The 15,976-nt window shown below is 39.2% G+C and overlaps 1 protein-coding gene across 4 annotated transcripts; it reads left to right on the top strand.

Annotated features, from left to right (window-relative positions):
• The first annotated feature begins 8 nt into the window (after window positions 1-8).
• Window positions 9-15,915, top strand: ATP6V1D (ATPase H+ transporting V1 subunit D). 4 transcript variants are annotated; one of them, XR_009601278.1, is made up of 10 exons: window positions 9-147; window positions 4,107-4,224; window positions 4,991-5,070; window positions 6,809-6,876; window positions 7,602-7,646; window positions 8,557-8,660; window positions 9,234-9,300; window positions 11,203-11,281; window positions 12,575-12,747; window positions 15,199-15,393. XR_009601278.1 is itself a non-coding variant. In XM_060418190.1 (9 exons), the coding sequence occupies exons 1-9, from the start codon at window positions 107-109 to the stop codon at window positions 15,338-15,340; spliced, it is 699 nt and encodes a 232-aa protein (XP_060274173.1). In that variant the 5' UTR covers window positions 9-106; the 3' UTR covers window positions 15,341-15,915. The 4 variants fall into 4 exon arrangements, 3 of the variants coding, with proteins under 3 accessions (XP_060274173.1, XP_027827738.1, XP_060274174.1); XM_060418190.1 differs by lacking the exon at window positions 12,575-12,747 and having other exon boundaries at window positions 11,248-11,281; window positions 15,199-15,915; XM_027971937.3 differs by lacking the exon at window positions 12,575-12,747 and having other exon boundaries at window positions 15,199-15,915.
• The last annotated feature ends 61 nt before the right edge of the window (window positions 15,916-15,976 follow it).

Here is a 15,976-nt window from a genome sequence, read left to right as displayed (position 1 = left end):
GGTCACGTGACACACCAGCTGACTCCGGTAGAGAAAGACTCAGTGGCTGGGTTGTTGCAGCCACGGTTGCCCGGCCAGGGACCCGAGCCGAACAGTCATCGTCAGAATGTCGGGCAAAGACCGAATTGAAATCTTTCCCTCGCGAATGTAAGTAAAAATGGAACGAGCAGGTGTTCAGGAACACCTTCCTGAGCCGCTGTCCCTTCATTACCCTAGAGCGGCGGGGCTCCTTGTATCTTGGGCCTATCCTGAGCTCTCAGGTCTCTTCCTGAGTCCAGGGCAAGGCTCCCTGACGAGCCCCTTTGCTCTGAGTTGAACCAGACTGGACAGAGTCCAGCCCGAGCTGCTGACTTTTGTGGAGGTCCGCTGACTTCAGTCATTAATCGGGCCATTCGTACCACATTCCCTATTGATCCGGGCAGTGGATTTATATAACTGTGAATTGTCGCTACTGCTTCCAGAATAGAGCTCACAGTTCAGTGAAGATATAGACCAGGAGACTAAATGCTTTGAGAAGGGAAGTTGACTGCGATGTGAAGCAGGCCAAATCGGGGGGCTGAATCTCCCTAACGTGGGCTTCAGGTTCTTCTTGGCAAGATCCCCTGAAATGTCACATGCGGTGGGAAGCTATCCCTGAATTTCTGAGGCGCTCATTTTGTTCCATCACCATTGCATCTCATTCAGTATCCATTATGTTAATATCGTCCATCTCACTGTAAAGTGGATAGAAGATTATGTACATTTACCACTGAACTGGGAACTCTCTCCAAGATGAGAGATGTCTTGATTGTTAATCGTCCACAAAAAAATGTTGTTTGAATGAACCCATGCCCGTGGAATCTATTCGGTTGTGGTCTCCTTTCTCTTTTGGTCTAAATTCTTCGGCAGGAGAAAATTTTGACGTTTTATCAAATGTGCCTAGCAACGTGTGGAAGATAAAGATTGCTCTTATTTGCCCTCTCGCTCTCCTCTTACTCTTTTTTCACTGAGGAGCAGAAACTCAGTTTTGCGTTGACAGTTAGATCTTTTGATTTTGGCCCTATCTCTGTGTTGTTTTTCTTCTTCCTGACTTTTCTCAGAGAATCTGAGGACGGTTAAAGTAAGAGTTTATTTAAACCCCAAACCTAGATTTCTGTCTCTTCCTGGGTGGCTGCAGCTTTTAATGAAATGAAGGGGGTTTTGTTTGGTTTTTACCTTATCTATTGACTTTCTAATAGCTGTTTGCCTTAGGTAGGAAGCCAGTCAGTTGTGGAGAAAGGCAGTGCCTTCGTAAATAGATAAAGATCAGGAATACCCTAGGGTTGTGAGGACTGTAGAACTCCCAGCACTTATGACCCTGACTCCATCCAAACCCCTGCACTGAGAGACCACCGGACTCTAGCTTGGTTTTTGGGAGCCTAAGATTGTGTTCCTGAGATGACTCCAGCACCCAGTAAAATGCTGGCCTAAGAAAGCTCATCTACCCAAATAGGCAACACCATCGCTGTGCCTCTGACCTCCCTTCCTTAATTGCATGCTAGCAGACACAGTTGGCCTGCTGGCATTTCCATTGCTCAACCTTTTGGAATTTTTCTCTTCTCCAAATCCTGTCCACTTACTCCTTTTAAAATGCCTAATCACCTGTGCACCATCGGAAAGGAGCTCAGCTCTTTACCCTGCTGTCAGCAGTTACTGAATAATGTCTCTTTTCACATGTCGCTTTAATTAATGCCTTGCTGTGTTTATCTTTGGTAGTAGTCAGAATGTTAACATTTTGTTGTTGATGTTTTTACTTTAAGACTAGGAGGTGCGAATACTCTTATTTGGGCTTAGACATGAATGATAGGTTTGGGGAGGTGACAATTTGCTGTTTGAGAGTGTTCAGCTTGCTGATTTAGAGGAAAATCGGGTGCAGGAAGTAACTGCTCTTCTAAATATTTTCCCCAAGGCCTATCAGCAGGTACTTTGTCATGTAGTCAGATGTCTTTGATTCAGCTGGAAGCAAAGTCATCATCCTAGCTGAAGGTCAAGCATTTTTTGTAGGGCCAAGCAGCTTTGAAACTTATAAAAGAAGTTTTTTAAGAGCTAGGCTAGAAAATACACTAGTGATTTGTTTCAGACACTTTCACCTTATTGTATTATGCTGTAAGATGGCGCTGTCACCTCCTTAGGCACCAGAGAGCAAAAACAAGTTCAGAGTGAAAGCAAAAGAGGCACGAAGGATTCGGCGTCTGCAGAGATCAGTCACATCAAGGTTCTACTACATGCTAACTGTAGGCCCTCAGGCAAATCACTCTTTGAGTTTCAAGAATTAAAATTTGTCTATTTCACCAGAAAATAAATACAGATTAAAATTAACATGAATTCACAAACAGTTCACCTTTTCACTGTAGACTTGCTGCCATCTGCAGTACCAGGATTTGACTTAAATTTGGTTCAACTCATTGAACCCAAATTCTGGTGGTTAGTGTCAACAACATGGTATGTTAAATGTACACAATGGGGAGCATAGCTCCTACTCAGGCTGGAAACAACCAGCTGCACTTGGGTAGACCTCCAAAATGAGGCTAGTCAGTGCAGTTTCAATTTCAGCCACAAAATAGCTGAAAAATAGCTAGTTTTTCAAAGACAGAGCTGTTTGCCTGAGGTGGTTTATAATCTGTAGCTGAAGCAGTGTGGCACAGGTTGGGGTACAGAGGACTTAGGTTTGAGCCTTAGTTTGAGTCTTGGTTAAATCACTAGTCAGAAATCTTGATCAGGTTCCTGCTCTGCCTTTTCTTCACTGAGCAACTGTGGGAAAGTTGTTTTACTTTTCTGAGCTTCATTTTCCTGTCCTGCAAGATAATGTCTAAAGCCCTTTCCACCAACAGAATAGTCTTAGTAACCTTTGACCTATGGTAGAAGATTCAAAATCTAAGAATTTACCCAAAAGTTTAGTAAAAATTATTTTGCAGTTGATTATAACACCAGTCATATGAAACTATATCCCCTTAAATTATTCTAACTATGTCATTCAGTCTGTTATTGAATCTGACCACCCACTTTTTCTTCCTCATTATTGAATTTTATCTGGCATATGGTAGCAAGAACAGAAATGTCAGTTTTTGCTGTTGCTTTCTTGCCTTCGGTTTGGGGGTTTCTGATGGGAAAAGATTGTAATGTGGTAGGGAGACTTCAGTGGCTTGTCACTTCTCAGGAGTGTTTACTTATGTGTCATTTGTTATGTAGTCATTTACAAATTAATAAAGTGGTTGGTAGTAGAGTCTTCATTGGTGATATCAAAACACTTAAGTGCCACACTTTTACTAGAAGAAGTGAGAAATGATTATGGTATAAAATGCAGAAGGTAAAACAGTATAGTAGTCAAGAGTAAATCCATTTTTTCCATTTAAAAAGTAAATGCCTTATTTTTCAAAGGAAACTGTTACCAGTTTCTGTGAACTTTTCTAGAACTGTTCTCTGTATCTATATAAGCACATGTATCCCTTACTTTGTGTAACTAAGACAGTGTAATATTGGGAATACATGCGGGTCTGCCTGGTTTGTTGTTTTTGTTGTTGTTGTTGTTTTACTGGCTGCATATCATTCTGTTGTATGATGAACCGTGATTTGTCGGACATTTTTTTCCACCCTTTTGCTATTACGAATAAGGCTGGAGTACTCATCCTTAACCTTGTACAGGTTTTTGTGTACATGTGGGAGTCAGTCAGTGGCATAAGTCCCTTAAAGTGCAATTGTTGGTTCTGAAGATAAGTGCATTTCAAATTTTGCTATCTGTTAATGGGCAGAGTTTTTAAATCCTTAATGGAAACACATATATTGTTATAACTCACAAATCAAGTAAGTAAACTGCTGACAAAATAAAATAGGGCTCTTTATATGTTTATTCTGATTTAATAATTATTAATTTATTAAATACTTATTAAAGGATTGTTACTATTTTATATGAAAAAATATCACTTTTGGAACACTGAGGGTGGATATGTACAATATTGAGAAACCAGTTAAGCCTGTCAGCCATAAATGCTGTATATTCTTGGGCCCGTGACATCAACAGATAAAGCAGGGTTTTAATAGCATATTAGGGAAGTATTTTTATCTTGAATTTCTTGCCTTTGTTTACATAGGGCACAGACCATCATGAAGGCTCGGTTGAAAGGAGCACAGACAGGTCGAAACCTCCTGAAGAAAAAATCTGATGCCTTAACTCTTCGATTTCGACAGATCCTTAAGAAGATAATAGAGGTAGAATGAAGTTTGCTTAGAACTGTGTTTTAGAAGTATCTATGGGAAATCCAGCATGGCTGTTAATATTTTTCTTTCAAAACTAAGAATGTTGTTATAAATGTAACAAGTTTCAGAAAGGTCATGAAATCAAATTCAGACTCTTTAGTCTTGCCCCCAAGCCCCTCTTGATCTGTTCTGGCCCTTGCCTGCCCCTCTGGTCTCATTTGGAGCTTTTTTCTAACATCCTACTCTGGGACCTTTGCATTAGCTCTTCCTTCTGTCTGAAGTGCCCTTTCCCTTGTGTTCTTATAATTGCTCCTCTGGCCTGTCTGGTAACTTTCTAACCCCCTGTCCCAGTTTGTCTTCTCTTTCAAAAAAATTATTGGGTATTCTCAAACATTACATCTTCCAGATTTATTTTAGAATCACTGTGCCATTAGGATTTTGACAGCAGTATAGTGAATCTAAAAGAGTAATTTGAACAAATTGCCATGGACCCATTCAGGAATAAGGTAGGCCTTTCAGTAAAGATTTAGTTTTCAATTTTTTAGTGTCTTTATTGTAATATATTAATTATAAAACTTATGATTTTGCCATGTTGTTAGTATCCATAATCAAACCTTTCAAGCAAAATTAGATGTATTTATTTTACTGTTACCAGATCAATATTTACATGTACACCTGGTATGAAACACTGATGGTTGTTAAAGGGACATGATTATGATACCACCTTTCCCTGTATAAAAGCTCGAGTTGAATCAGGTGTTGATTTATGCTTTTCCAGACTAAAATGTTGATGGGTGAAGTAATGAGAGAAGCTGCCTTTTCACTTGCTGAGGCCAAGTTCACAGCAGGGGACTTCAGGTAAAGTGGGATATTTTGAAAAACAAAGTGCCTTCATGTTCAAAATTTCATTTAAAGCCACTTTTAATTAATATATATATAAAAGCATTAAAGACAAATAGTATAATAAGAATACTTCTGTCACCTTAATGTACATTATCTGTTACATAGTCCTTTGGGCACAGGATACTTAATATTTTATTGTTGTTGTTGTTATTCAGTCTCTTAAGTCATGTCCAACTCACAGACTCTTTTAAGTCTGTGACCCTATGAACTGCAGCACACCAAGCTTCTCTGTCAATCACTGTCTCCCTGAGTTTTCTCAGATTCATGTCCATTGAGTCAGTGATGCCATCCAACCATCTCATCCTATGTCACCCCCTTCTCCTCTATTTTTATAGTCTTTTTTTTAAAACTAAATAAGGGCTTACCCAATGGCTCAGCAGGTAAAAAATCTGCCTGCAAGGCAGGAGACATGGGTTCGATCGCTTGGTCGAGAAGATCCCTCGGGAGAAGGAAACGGCAACCCATTCCAGTGTTCTTGCCTAAAAAAATCCTATGGACAGAGGAGCATGGAGGGCCACAGTCCATGGGGTCTCGAAGAGTCAGACGTGACAGAGCAACTAAATGCTTGTGTGCACACATACAGCATATTGTATCATAAACATTTCCTCATTTTCACACAGCTGCATAATCTTTCTCTAGATGTATGATAATTTGTTAACATTTTCCTGTAATGATGGGCCTTTGGGGTGATTTTCAGAATATTAGAAAAGGTGCCATGAACATCTTTATATACTTATTTCTATTGAATCATTTCCTTAGGAAAATTTTTAAGAATGGAATTAATTGTTTAAAGAGCATGGACTTTATGGCATTTATCAATGTATGCCTTACAAAGTGTACAAAATGGCTTAGTTACTGTTTACGTATGTTTAGATAACATCCTTTGATTCTCCCCATAAGCCTGTGAGGTAGACCAGGTGAGCATTGTAATTCTTAGTTTAAGTTCAGTCCTTTCCTGAAGTCAAATTACTGTTTGGGGCAGAAGTGGAAGATATTTTCAGGGTTTTTTATTTTAGTCTTCTTTATCAATAACACAATGCCTCCATTCTTAGTTTGTGTTATCTAGGAACATTACCTATGGACAGTCTTACAGCTTGAAGGGCGTGAGTCCTGTTGAAGTAGTAGACTTTAATACTCACCAGTATTAGTAGGATAACGATTTGCATTGCCTTTTTCATGAGAGGGAGGAAATAAATAGTGTGTAAGTGGTATGTGAAAATGTTTTAGAGTGGTTATGGGGAAGACACTTTATTTTGTGATGGTAACAAATGGGGAGTCAGGTGCAGCCAGATGGAAGTTAGATAGGTTCCAGGGTAAGGGAACTGAACTGCTGCTCAGCCAAACCTGGAAGGTTTGATAGCAAACCCAAAAGGAAGGAAGGTTTTCTCCTAATTATATCAGTGAAACAAAATTCCTTAAAGCCACATCCACGCACCACATATCTGATTGAAAACTTAAGCAGTCCATGTACATTAAAACCATTCTTTGTATTCTTATGGTTAATGCTTGAATGCTGTTCATACTTTGCTCTCTGAGGCCCTCCTTTGGTAGTAGTGATTGTTTCCTTTTCTGAAAAAAGACAATCATCAAAACGTCTTTGTGAAATCTCGATCATGTTGAAATACTTTGTAGGTTCCTGCTGGTTTACTTCTCTAAAGACGTAACTAAATCAAGGCCTTTTCTTTTTCTGCAGCACCACAGTTATCCAAAATGTAAATAAGGCCCAAGTGAAGATTAGAGCAAAGAAAGATAATGTAGCAGGTAACTTTTCAACCCTTTAAAACTCTTGGCAGAGAAAAGATAACATTTTTAAATCAACCCATTTATACAGCAAGATCTTAATGGCCCAGTTAATCTTTTCTTCTTAGACAAAGTTGATTGGCTTTACATGTTGAAACTGTTGTTAACTAGTAGTTGCCTGGGGATGGGGGTAGGGGAGATGGGGAGCTGGCCATTCAGTGGATATAAAATAAGTTATTAAACATAAATATACTCTAGAGACCTGCTGTACAGTCTGTAGTTACAGTTAATAATTTGGTGTTCTACACTTAGAAACTTAAAGTAGATCTCATTTTGAGTATTCTTAACACACACGTGGGAAAAGGGACACATCTTTTGGAAGTGATGGATATGTTTATCACCTTGATTGGGATGATGGTATTCATGGGTGTATGCATATGTTGTACTCATCAGAATGTACGCATTAAATATGTGCAGCTTTGTACATATTAAGTATACTTCAAAGCTGAAAGGAAAAAAAACAAACATTGTAACAACCAGATCCCTTACTAAGGATAACTTGACTTTGGAATAGAAATGAACTCTTAAGAAGGCAGGTTCCTAAATTCATTCCTTGAAACAAGTTATGATTCTAGGCAATCTCTTGACTTTTGAATATTTCCTGAAAAAGGAACAGGAAACCATGGTTAAGAAGCCATACTTCAAGGACATGTTTTCGTGGATCCATATATGTTTCTGTTTAACAGGTGTTACATTGCCAGTATTTGAACATTATCATGAAGGAACTGACAGTAAGTGTGAAACTTCTTATGTGTGTCTCTGGATTCTTCTAGTATCTCTTTAAATGAACCTTATTCTGAACAATGATGACAGATAGATCTTATTAGAGTTCAGCAGTTCCAGTGTTGGTAAGCCTTCTTATCAGATACAGTTGGGACAATAGTTTATCAGTAAATCAAAAAAGTGTTATTGTGTGGAGTCGTAAAACATTGTACATTGCTTAAAATACTTTATTTCCACCTAGAAATTTAGTCATTTCCAAATTTTAGAAACACAAAGTCTTGACCTTTGAGTATGAATCCATTAATTAGACTTCCATGTTGTCTTTCTGTATACGAAACCCATAATGCATTGTTTGTAATTTATAGTTTGGGTCTCTTTAAATTTTTAGACACTGTGATACAACCTGAATGCTGAATCTTCCTAAACTTTTATAACCAGCCCATCCTCAGTTTTATAACTTTCCACTTTTCCTACTTTGACAGCATGTTTTAGGTGGTAATACATCTTTGTTGAGCCTTTCCAAAGTAATCAGCTCTTTCTCATAGAAATAAAAATATTCTTTAGCTCTCCTATTTAATTGGTTCACATAGAATATTTAGTACAGCTTGAATGAAGAAGCATTCTAGAGCATCACCTATTAATAGACTGTCACTGTACTGGGGCATCAGGCAGTATAGTCTATAAGCTGGGCACGTGAAGCTTAGTCAGAAGCTTCCCCTATAGTTAGAATAGTGCCCCCGTGCAAACAGCGGCGTGCACGATGGTTTGGGGGAGTGAACTGGGCACTGTGTGTGCACTGAATAGGGTTGCTAAATTTGTTTTTCTGTCTTTGGTATTAATTCTGACTTACCATCTTTTGGGAAGTTTATGGGGAAGATTACATTCTAAATGCAAATGTTGTCTGACTGGTTCTTTTAGGTTATGAACTGACTGGTTTAGCCAGAGGTGGGGAACAGTTGGCTAAACTGAAGAGGAATTATGCCAAAGCAGTGGAACTACTGGTGGAACTGGCTTCACTGCAGGTAAGTCCAGCAGTTTGATACCTATCAGTCACGTCGGGGAGATTCAGATCCTGAATCGTAGCATGTTGCACTTAGTACTTTAAACTGTTGCCATGTCTGTGTGAAACAAGCCAGAGATGCTTTGATTTCTGAAATGGGGGCTTCTGCACCATTGTCCCTACTTTTTATCACTAACACAATGTTTGTGCAGTGGTATAGCGTCACTCTTGACTAGGTGAGAACAGCAACAGTCAACACTAGATTTAAATGCATATGCTATAGCATTTATGCATGAAAGCCTTTGTTTCCCATTTGTGGTCAGTTAATATGTGTCTAGGTCATTAGTGTATGATTCTCTTCCTCTTGCCATTTTTATAACTTCAGGTGAGTCTGAAGTAAATGAATTCTGATAGAATGGAAGTCATGTTAGCTCTGTGGAAATCTCATAAGGCTCTTCTGTTTTCTAAGTCTGTTGAGAAGTAGTAGTCTTGGTTTCCAAATGTTTTCTACGAGTGCTGAGTGAAGGCAAGTGGCCAGGGTATGATTAGGAAGAAAATTTTGAGCCTACATTATTAATTTATCCTCTTATTTTAGACTTCCTTTGTTACTTTGGATGAAGCTATTAAGATAACCAACAGACGTGTAAATGCTATTGAACATGGTGAGTTTAAGCTGCTCTGAAGCTCTTTGTTTATCCTTTTGTCCCGCCTCCATCCTTGTCTCAGACCTGCTAGGACTCAGGCACTGACTGCCTGCTGATTAAGATGTCCCTGTCCACAGTGAGAAGGGCAGAGGGTCAGTACAGATAAGTGTTCATAAATCATCTCATAGAAGTATGTGAATGACTTGTGGGGGAGTTAGAGGAGAGTGGTGAACTAAAAACTGTGGAATGTTCTATTAATTTCTGGTTATTCATGAATAAAAGGTGAAACTATTTCCCAAGAGCCCTAATGTTTTTGTAAGTTCTTTCCAGTGACTGAGTGATAAATCTTTTTGAACGTGTGAAGTATAGTAAGTCCCCTCCATACAAATGAATTCCATTCCAAGAGTACATTCTGAAGTCCAGTTTGTTCTAAGTCCAACAGAGTTAGCCTGGGTCACCAAATTAACAGTCGGCTATATCGTGCTGTACTGTAATACTTTGTAATGCTTTTCACACAAATAATACACAAAAAACAGAAAATTAAGACATTTTTAATCTTAAAGTACCTTGAAAAATACAGTAGTATAGCGCAACAGCTAGCATCAAGTGAACAGGCAGGAAGAGTTACTAACTGGAGGAGGGAGGGTAGGTGGGAGATGGGTCGTCAGCAGTAGCAGGTGGAGGGCAAGTTGATTTCACTCAAGCCTGACGTTGATGGCACAGGTTCCTTGCTGGATTGAATTCTGTCTACTCTTGAAAAAACAAGCCAGTGGTGTTTAGGGAGTACTGTACCAGCTACAGCAATCACTGCTTTTACACTGGCTTCTAGAAATCTTGGGCTTGAAATATACTGTGCTGCTGTACTCTACTGTACAATACAGTACACAAAAGCACAGCCACATGCATGCAAGCGACAACGTACATTAGACATGAGACGCACGTTTGTATCTTTGAAAGTTCACAGTGAAAGTTCTTATGTAGAGGACTTACTGTATTTAACTTTAAATCTTTCTTAGGCCTTACCTCCTATTCTTGATTTCTCAAAATAAGTTTTCCTATTGTATGCTTTTATCCTCCATCTCTCTCAATGCACTATTGTCCCTACTTTTTATCACTAACACAAACAATGTTTGTGCAGTGGTATAGTGTCATTCTTGACTAGGTGAGAACAGCAACAGTCAACACTAGATTTAAATGCATATGTTATAGGATTTATGCATGAAAGCCTTATGACTTTGACTGTGACTCCTTAATGTTGCCAAAGCACTTTTTCCTTAAAAGGCTCAGTTTTCATTACAGAAACGTTTATTTAATTTTAAGGTAAGAAAGTAGCAAACTTTGAGCAACAGGGAAATTATTTTGCTTGTCATCTGTTAGTGTTAAAGAGGAAATTATCTCATTTTTTAAAAACTCAAAGCACATTTCCTGACTGCTTGCTTGTGCCAGCCTCATGCCTGGAATTGCAAGCAAAACAAAATGGGTTTAAGTTCCAATTCGCAAGGAGCTCACATTCTAGAAGCAGAGTAAACAGATTCTGTGTAAAGTTGAACCTATGACTGACACAAAATTCAACTTACTGTACTCTGTTCAGTGTTCCAGCGTTTAACAGTAGATTGCTGTTATATTTAAAATAAAATTTGTGGTTCAGTGTTATATATTCATATAAATTCAGTATATTCAGTGTTGTATATATCATGGTCCAATGTTACTTGTGCATAGAAAAGACAATACAGGACGTGTACCAAAATATTTATAATAGTTAACCCAGGGTGGTGGGATTATACTTCATTTTACTTTTCTGTTTTTGTTTTTTGCACTAAATGTACATTTATGGTTAAGTAATTGTTGTACAAATGAGCACTGGCAATTTAAAAAAAGGAGGTTTGAAGTTCTGACTACATATATATTTTTAAACCTTAGTCATCATTCCCCGGATTGAACGTACCCTTGCTTATATCATCACAGAGCTGGATGAAAGAGAGCGAGAGGAGTTCTACAGGTTTGTTGGATTTGGAAGTTACTGGTCATTTTTTGTTTATCCATATTCCGAAGACTCGATTTGCTGAGAGACTTGTTGGCTTATGTTCTTTAGAATTAGCACAACTTTTTTTTTTTTCCTGGTAAGAAGCAAGAGATGATATTGCCAAAGGCTGTGGAGACAAATCTGTGCCAAGTTTTGCACATAACTAAAATGCGGTGTCTCTGAAAACATAGGCCCTTCAGAGAAACTAGAAATAGCATTTGTAATTCTTTCAAATGAAAGTGATTATGTGGGTGTCTCATAAGGGGAGGCTTCCCTGGTTGCTCAGCAGTAAAGAGTCTGCCTGCAATGCAGGAGACTTGGGTTCGACCCCTGAGTCGGAAAGGTACCCTGGAGGAGGGTGTGGCAACCCACTCCAGTATTGCTGGGAAAATCCCATAGACAAGAAGCCTGGCAGGCTGCAGGCTCACATTTAAAGCTGTTGTTCAGTTGCTCAGTCATGTCCAACTCTTTGCAACCCCATGGACTGCATGCGGCACACCAGGCTTCACTATCCTTCACCATCTCCCAGAGCTTGCTCAAATACATGTCCATTGAGTCGCTGATGCCATCCAACATCTCATCCTCAGTCATCCCCCTCTCCTCCTACCTTCAAATATTTCCAAGCATCAGGGTCTTTTTCAGTGAGTCAGTTCTTCAAATCAGTGGCCAAAGTATTGGAGTTTCAGCTTCAATATCAATCCTTCCAGTGAATATTCAGGACCAGTTTCCTTTAGGATTGACTGGTTTGATTTCCTTGCAGGCCAAGGGACTGTCAAGAAGAGTCTTTTCCAACACCATTGTTCAGAAGCATCAGTTCTTCAGTGCTCAGCCGCCTTTGTAGTCCAGCTCTCACATCCATACATGACTATAGGAGAAACCCTAGCTTTGACTAGATGAATCTTTGTCGGCAGAGTAATGTCTCTGCTTTTTAATACTATTGTCTAGGTTTGTCACAGCTTTTCTTCCAAGGAGCAAGTGTCTTTTAATTGCATGGCTGCAGTCACCATCTGCAGTGATTCTGGAGCCCAAGAAAATAAAGTCTCTCACTATTTCCATTGTTTCCCCATCTATTTGCCATGGGTGATGGGATGGGGGGATACCATGATTTTTGTTTTTTGAACGTTGATTTTTTTTTTAAGCCAGCTTCTTAAATCTCCTCTTTCACTTTCATCAAGAGGCTCTTTAGTTCCTCTTCGCTTTCTGCCATAAGGGTGGTTTCATCTGCATATCTGAGGTTATTGATATTTCTCCCTGCAATCTTGATTCCAGCTTGTGCTTCATCCAGCCTGGCATTTTGCATGATGTACTCTTCATATGAGTTAAATAAGCAGGGTGAAAATACACAGCCTCGACGTACTCCTTTCCCAGTTTGGAACCAGTCTGTTCCATGTCCCGTTCTAATTGTTGCTTCTTGACCTGCATACAGATTTCTCAGGAGGCAGGTAAGGTGGTGTGGTATTCCCATCTCTTGAAGAATTTTCCAGTTTGTTGTGATTTGCACAAAGGCTTTACTGTAGTCAGTGAAGCAGAAATAGATTCTCAAGCAAGAGATGGAATTCTCTTGGTTTTTCTGTGATCCAGCATATGTTGGCAATTTGATCTCTGATTCTTCTGCCTTTTCTAAATCCATTTTGAATATCTGGAAGTTCTTGGTTCATGTACTGTTGAAACCTAACTTGGAGAATTTTGAGCATTACTTTGCTAGCGTGTGGTATGAGTGAAATTGTACAGTAGTTTGAACAGTCTTTGGCATTGCCCTTCTTTGGGATTGAGATGAAAACTGACCTTTTCCAGTCGTGTAGCTGCTGCTGAGGTGTCCAGATTTCCTGGTATATTGAGTGCAGCACTTTAACATCATCATCTTTTAGGGTTTGAAATAGCTCAGCTGGAACTCCATCACCTCCACTAGCTTTGTTTGTAGTGATGCTGGCCCACATTCCAGGATGTCTGGCTCTAGGTGAGTAATCACACCATCATGGTTATCTGGGTCATTAATATCTTTTTTATATAGTTCTTCTGTGTATTCTTGCCACCTGTTCTTAGTATCTTCTGCTTCTGTTAGGTCCGTATAGTTTCTGTCCTTTCTTGTGCCCATCTTTGCATGAAATGTTTCCTTGGCATCACTAATTTTCTTGTAGAGATCTCTAGTCTTTCCTATTCTGTTGGTTTCCTCTATTTCTTTGCATTGATCACTTAGGAAGGCTTTCTTATCGCTCCTTGCTATTCTTTGGAACTCTGCATTCAGATGGGTATAGCTTTCCTTTTCTCCTTTGCCTTGTCTTCTCTTCTTTTCTCAGCTGTTCTTAAGGTCTCTTCAGACAACCATTTTGCCTCTTTGGATTTCTTTTTCTGCAGATGGTTTCAATCATTGCCTCCTATAGTGTCATGAACCTCTCTCCATAGTTCTTTAGGCACTCTGTCAGATCTAATCCCTTGAATCTGTTACTTCCACTGTATAATCATAAGGGATTTGATTTAGGTCATACCTGAATGGCCTAGTGGTTTTCCCTACTTGGTTCAGTTTAAGTCTGATTTTTGCACTAAGGAGTTCGTGATCTGAGTCACAGTCAGCTTCTGATCTTATTTTTGCTGACTGTATAGAGCTGCTCCATCTTCAGCTGCAAAGAATATAATCAGTCTGATTTCGGTCTTGACCATCTGGTGATGTCCATGTGTAGTCTTCTCCTGTGTTGTTGGAAGAGGGTGTTTGCTATGACCAGTGCATTCTCTCGGCAAAATTCTAGCCTTTGCCCTGCTTCATTTTGTACTCCAAGAACAAACTTGCCTGTTACTCCAGGTGTCTCTTGATTTCCTACTTTTGCATTCCAGTCCCCTATGATGAAGAGGACATCTTTTTTGGTGTTAGTTCTAGAAGGTCTTGTAGGTCTTCATAGAACTGGTCATCTTCAGCTTCTTCATCATTAGTGGTTGGGGCATAGACTTGGATTAGTGATACTGAATGGTTTTCCTTGGAAACGAACAGAGATTATTCTGTCATTTTTGAGACTGCACCCAAGTACTGCATTTCGGACTCTTGTTGACTGTGAGGGCTACCCCATTTCTTCTAAGGGATTCTTGCCCACAGTAGTAGATATAATGGTCATCTGAATTAAATTTGCCCATTCTGGTCCATTTTAGTTTACTGATTCCCAAAATGTTGATGTTCACTCTTGCCATCTCCTATTTGACCACTTCCAGTTTACCCTGATTTATGGAACAATACATACCACATAGGTGGTATGCAGGGGTCAGTGTGCCAGGTTCAGAGAAGTGCAAGATAAGTGAAGGCAAGCCATGACTGTCTTGGACCTTGAGTAGCATTTGATTATGATTTATAATCATCATTATTAAATTTTAGTTCTTCAGTTGATATGCAGAGTTGTGGTAATCCAAATTGAATGATCCAGAATTTTAATGTCTGAATACTCAGTATCATCACATGAATATCAAAGTTTATTCACCCTGAGATAGGAGCTTTTGCAGTTATTAGCTTAAAATGTGTTAAAGTGTTAGTCGCTCAGTTACATCCAACTCCTTGAGACCCCATGGACTATAGCCCACCCGGCTACTCTGTCCATGGGATTCCCCAGGTAAGAATACTGGAGTGGGTTGCCGTTCCCTTCTCCAGGGTATCTCCTCGACCCAGGGATTGAACCCAGGCCAACTGCAGTGCACACAGATTCTTAACCATTTGAGCCATGAGTGTGTTCAACATCAAGTCTTTAAAAAAAAAAAAAAAAAGTCATAAATATATTACCAAACTTGAAATTAATAAAGGCATACTTTTGTTTGACTTTGTAGAGATGTTTATTATCCTTGTTACAAAACTAGAAGAAATCAGTTCCACTTAGTACCAAAACATTGTTCCAAAAATTCCCTCCTTTATCTTACAGGTTAAAGAAAATACAGGAAAAGAAAAAGATTCTTAAGGAAAAGTCTGATAAGGACTTGGAGCAACGGAGGGCAGCAGGAGAGGTGATGGAGCCTGCTAATCTCTTGGCTGAAGAGAAAGATGAAGATCTTCTGTTTGAATAAGCTTTCCTGCTCTGGTTCTTTCGGAAGGCCTAACATGTCACCATTTTAATTCATGGTGTGTAGGTTTGTTATGTGTGGCTATTTATTTTTTGGCTTAAGAATTTCACCAGTTGTAAAATTTCCCTGGATGTCTGTTTATGGGATCTACCTTTGCAGAATCATAATTAAGCAACAAATAATCACCAATGAAATTTGTAGAACCTGTCCCGAAACCTGTAGAATTTATGCTGTGGAAGTGTCACCCTACTTTAGTTATACATCTGTTACAAGTCATCTGCTCACCGAACATAGTAAGAAAATCCCTTTAGGAAGCAACAGTGCTCTCAGGCCAACACACATTTGTAGGCCAGCTACTCTGGAGCACACTTTGTTCCTACCTGCTCACGCACCTTGGCACCATTGTCTGAGATTGCTACAGCCATTCTTGTGTTAGTTACTATGGGACGTCTCTCCGTAAGCTTTAGGGAAACCTTCATTTATTTTTCCTTGAATAACAGGTCTCTGGTCTGTCATGGGAACAGTTCTGCCAATTCAAATGTGACTACAGTATAAACAGTAAAATGATTTAAAAATGAGTTGTTCCTTTTTTAATGAATTTACTGTTAAGAGTAAGTTGTGTTGTTCTTATGCTCAGAT

The sequence above is a fragment of the Ovis aries genome, chromosome 7 (genome assembly GCF_016772045.2).
Source record: "Ovis aries strain OAR_USU_Benz2616 breed Rambouillet chromosome 7, ARS-UI_Ramb_v3.0, whole genome shotgun sequence".
Classification (NCBI taxonomy): domain Eukaryota; kingdom Metazoa; phylum Chordata; class Mammalia; order Artiodactyla; family Bovidae; genus Ovis; species Ovis aries.
This window is presented reverse-complemented; position numbering and strand designations above follow the sequence as displayed.

Excerpts from the sequence above, each read along its gene's own strand:
- ATP6V1D (XM_027971937.3), top strand. The coding sequence starts at position 107 with ATGTCGGGCAAAGACCGAATTGAAATCTTTCCCTCGCGAAT. Across the intron at positions 8,661-9,233 it reads TGGAACTGGCTTCACTGCAG|ACTTCCTTTGTTACTTTGGA; the intron begins GTAAGTCCAGCA and ends CTCTTATTTTAG. Across the intron at positions 9,301-11,202 it reads TGTAAATGCTATTGAACATG|TCATCATTCCCCGGATTGAA; the intron begins GTGAGTTTAAGC and ends TTTAAACCTTAG.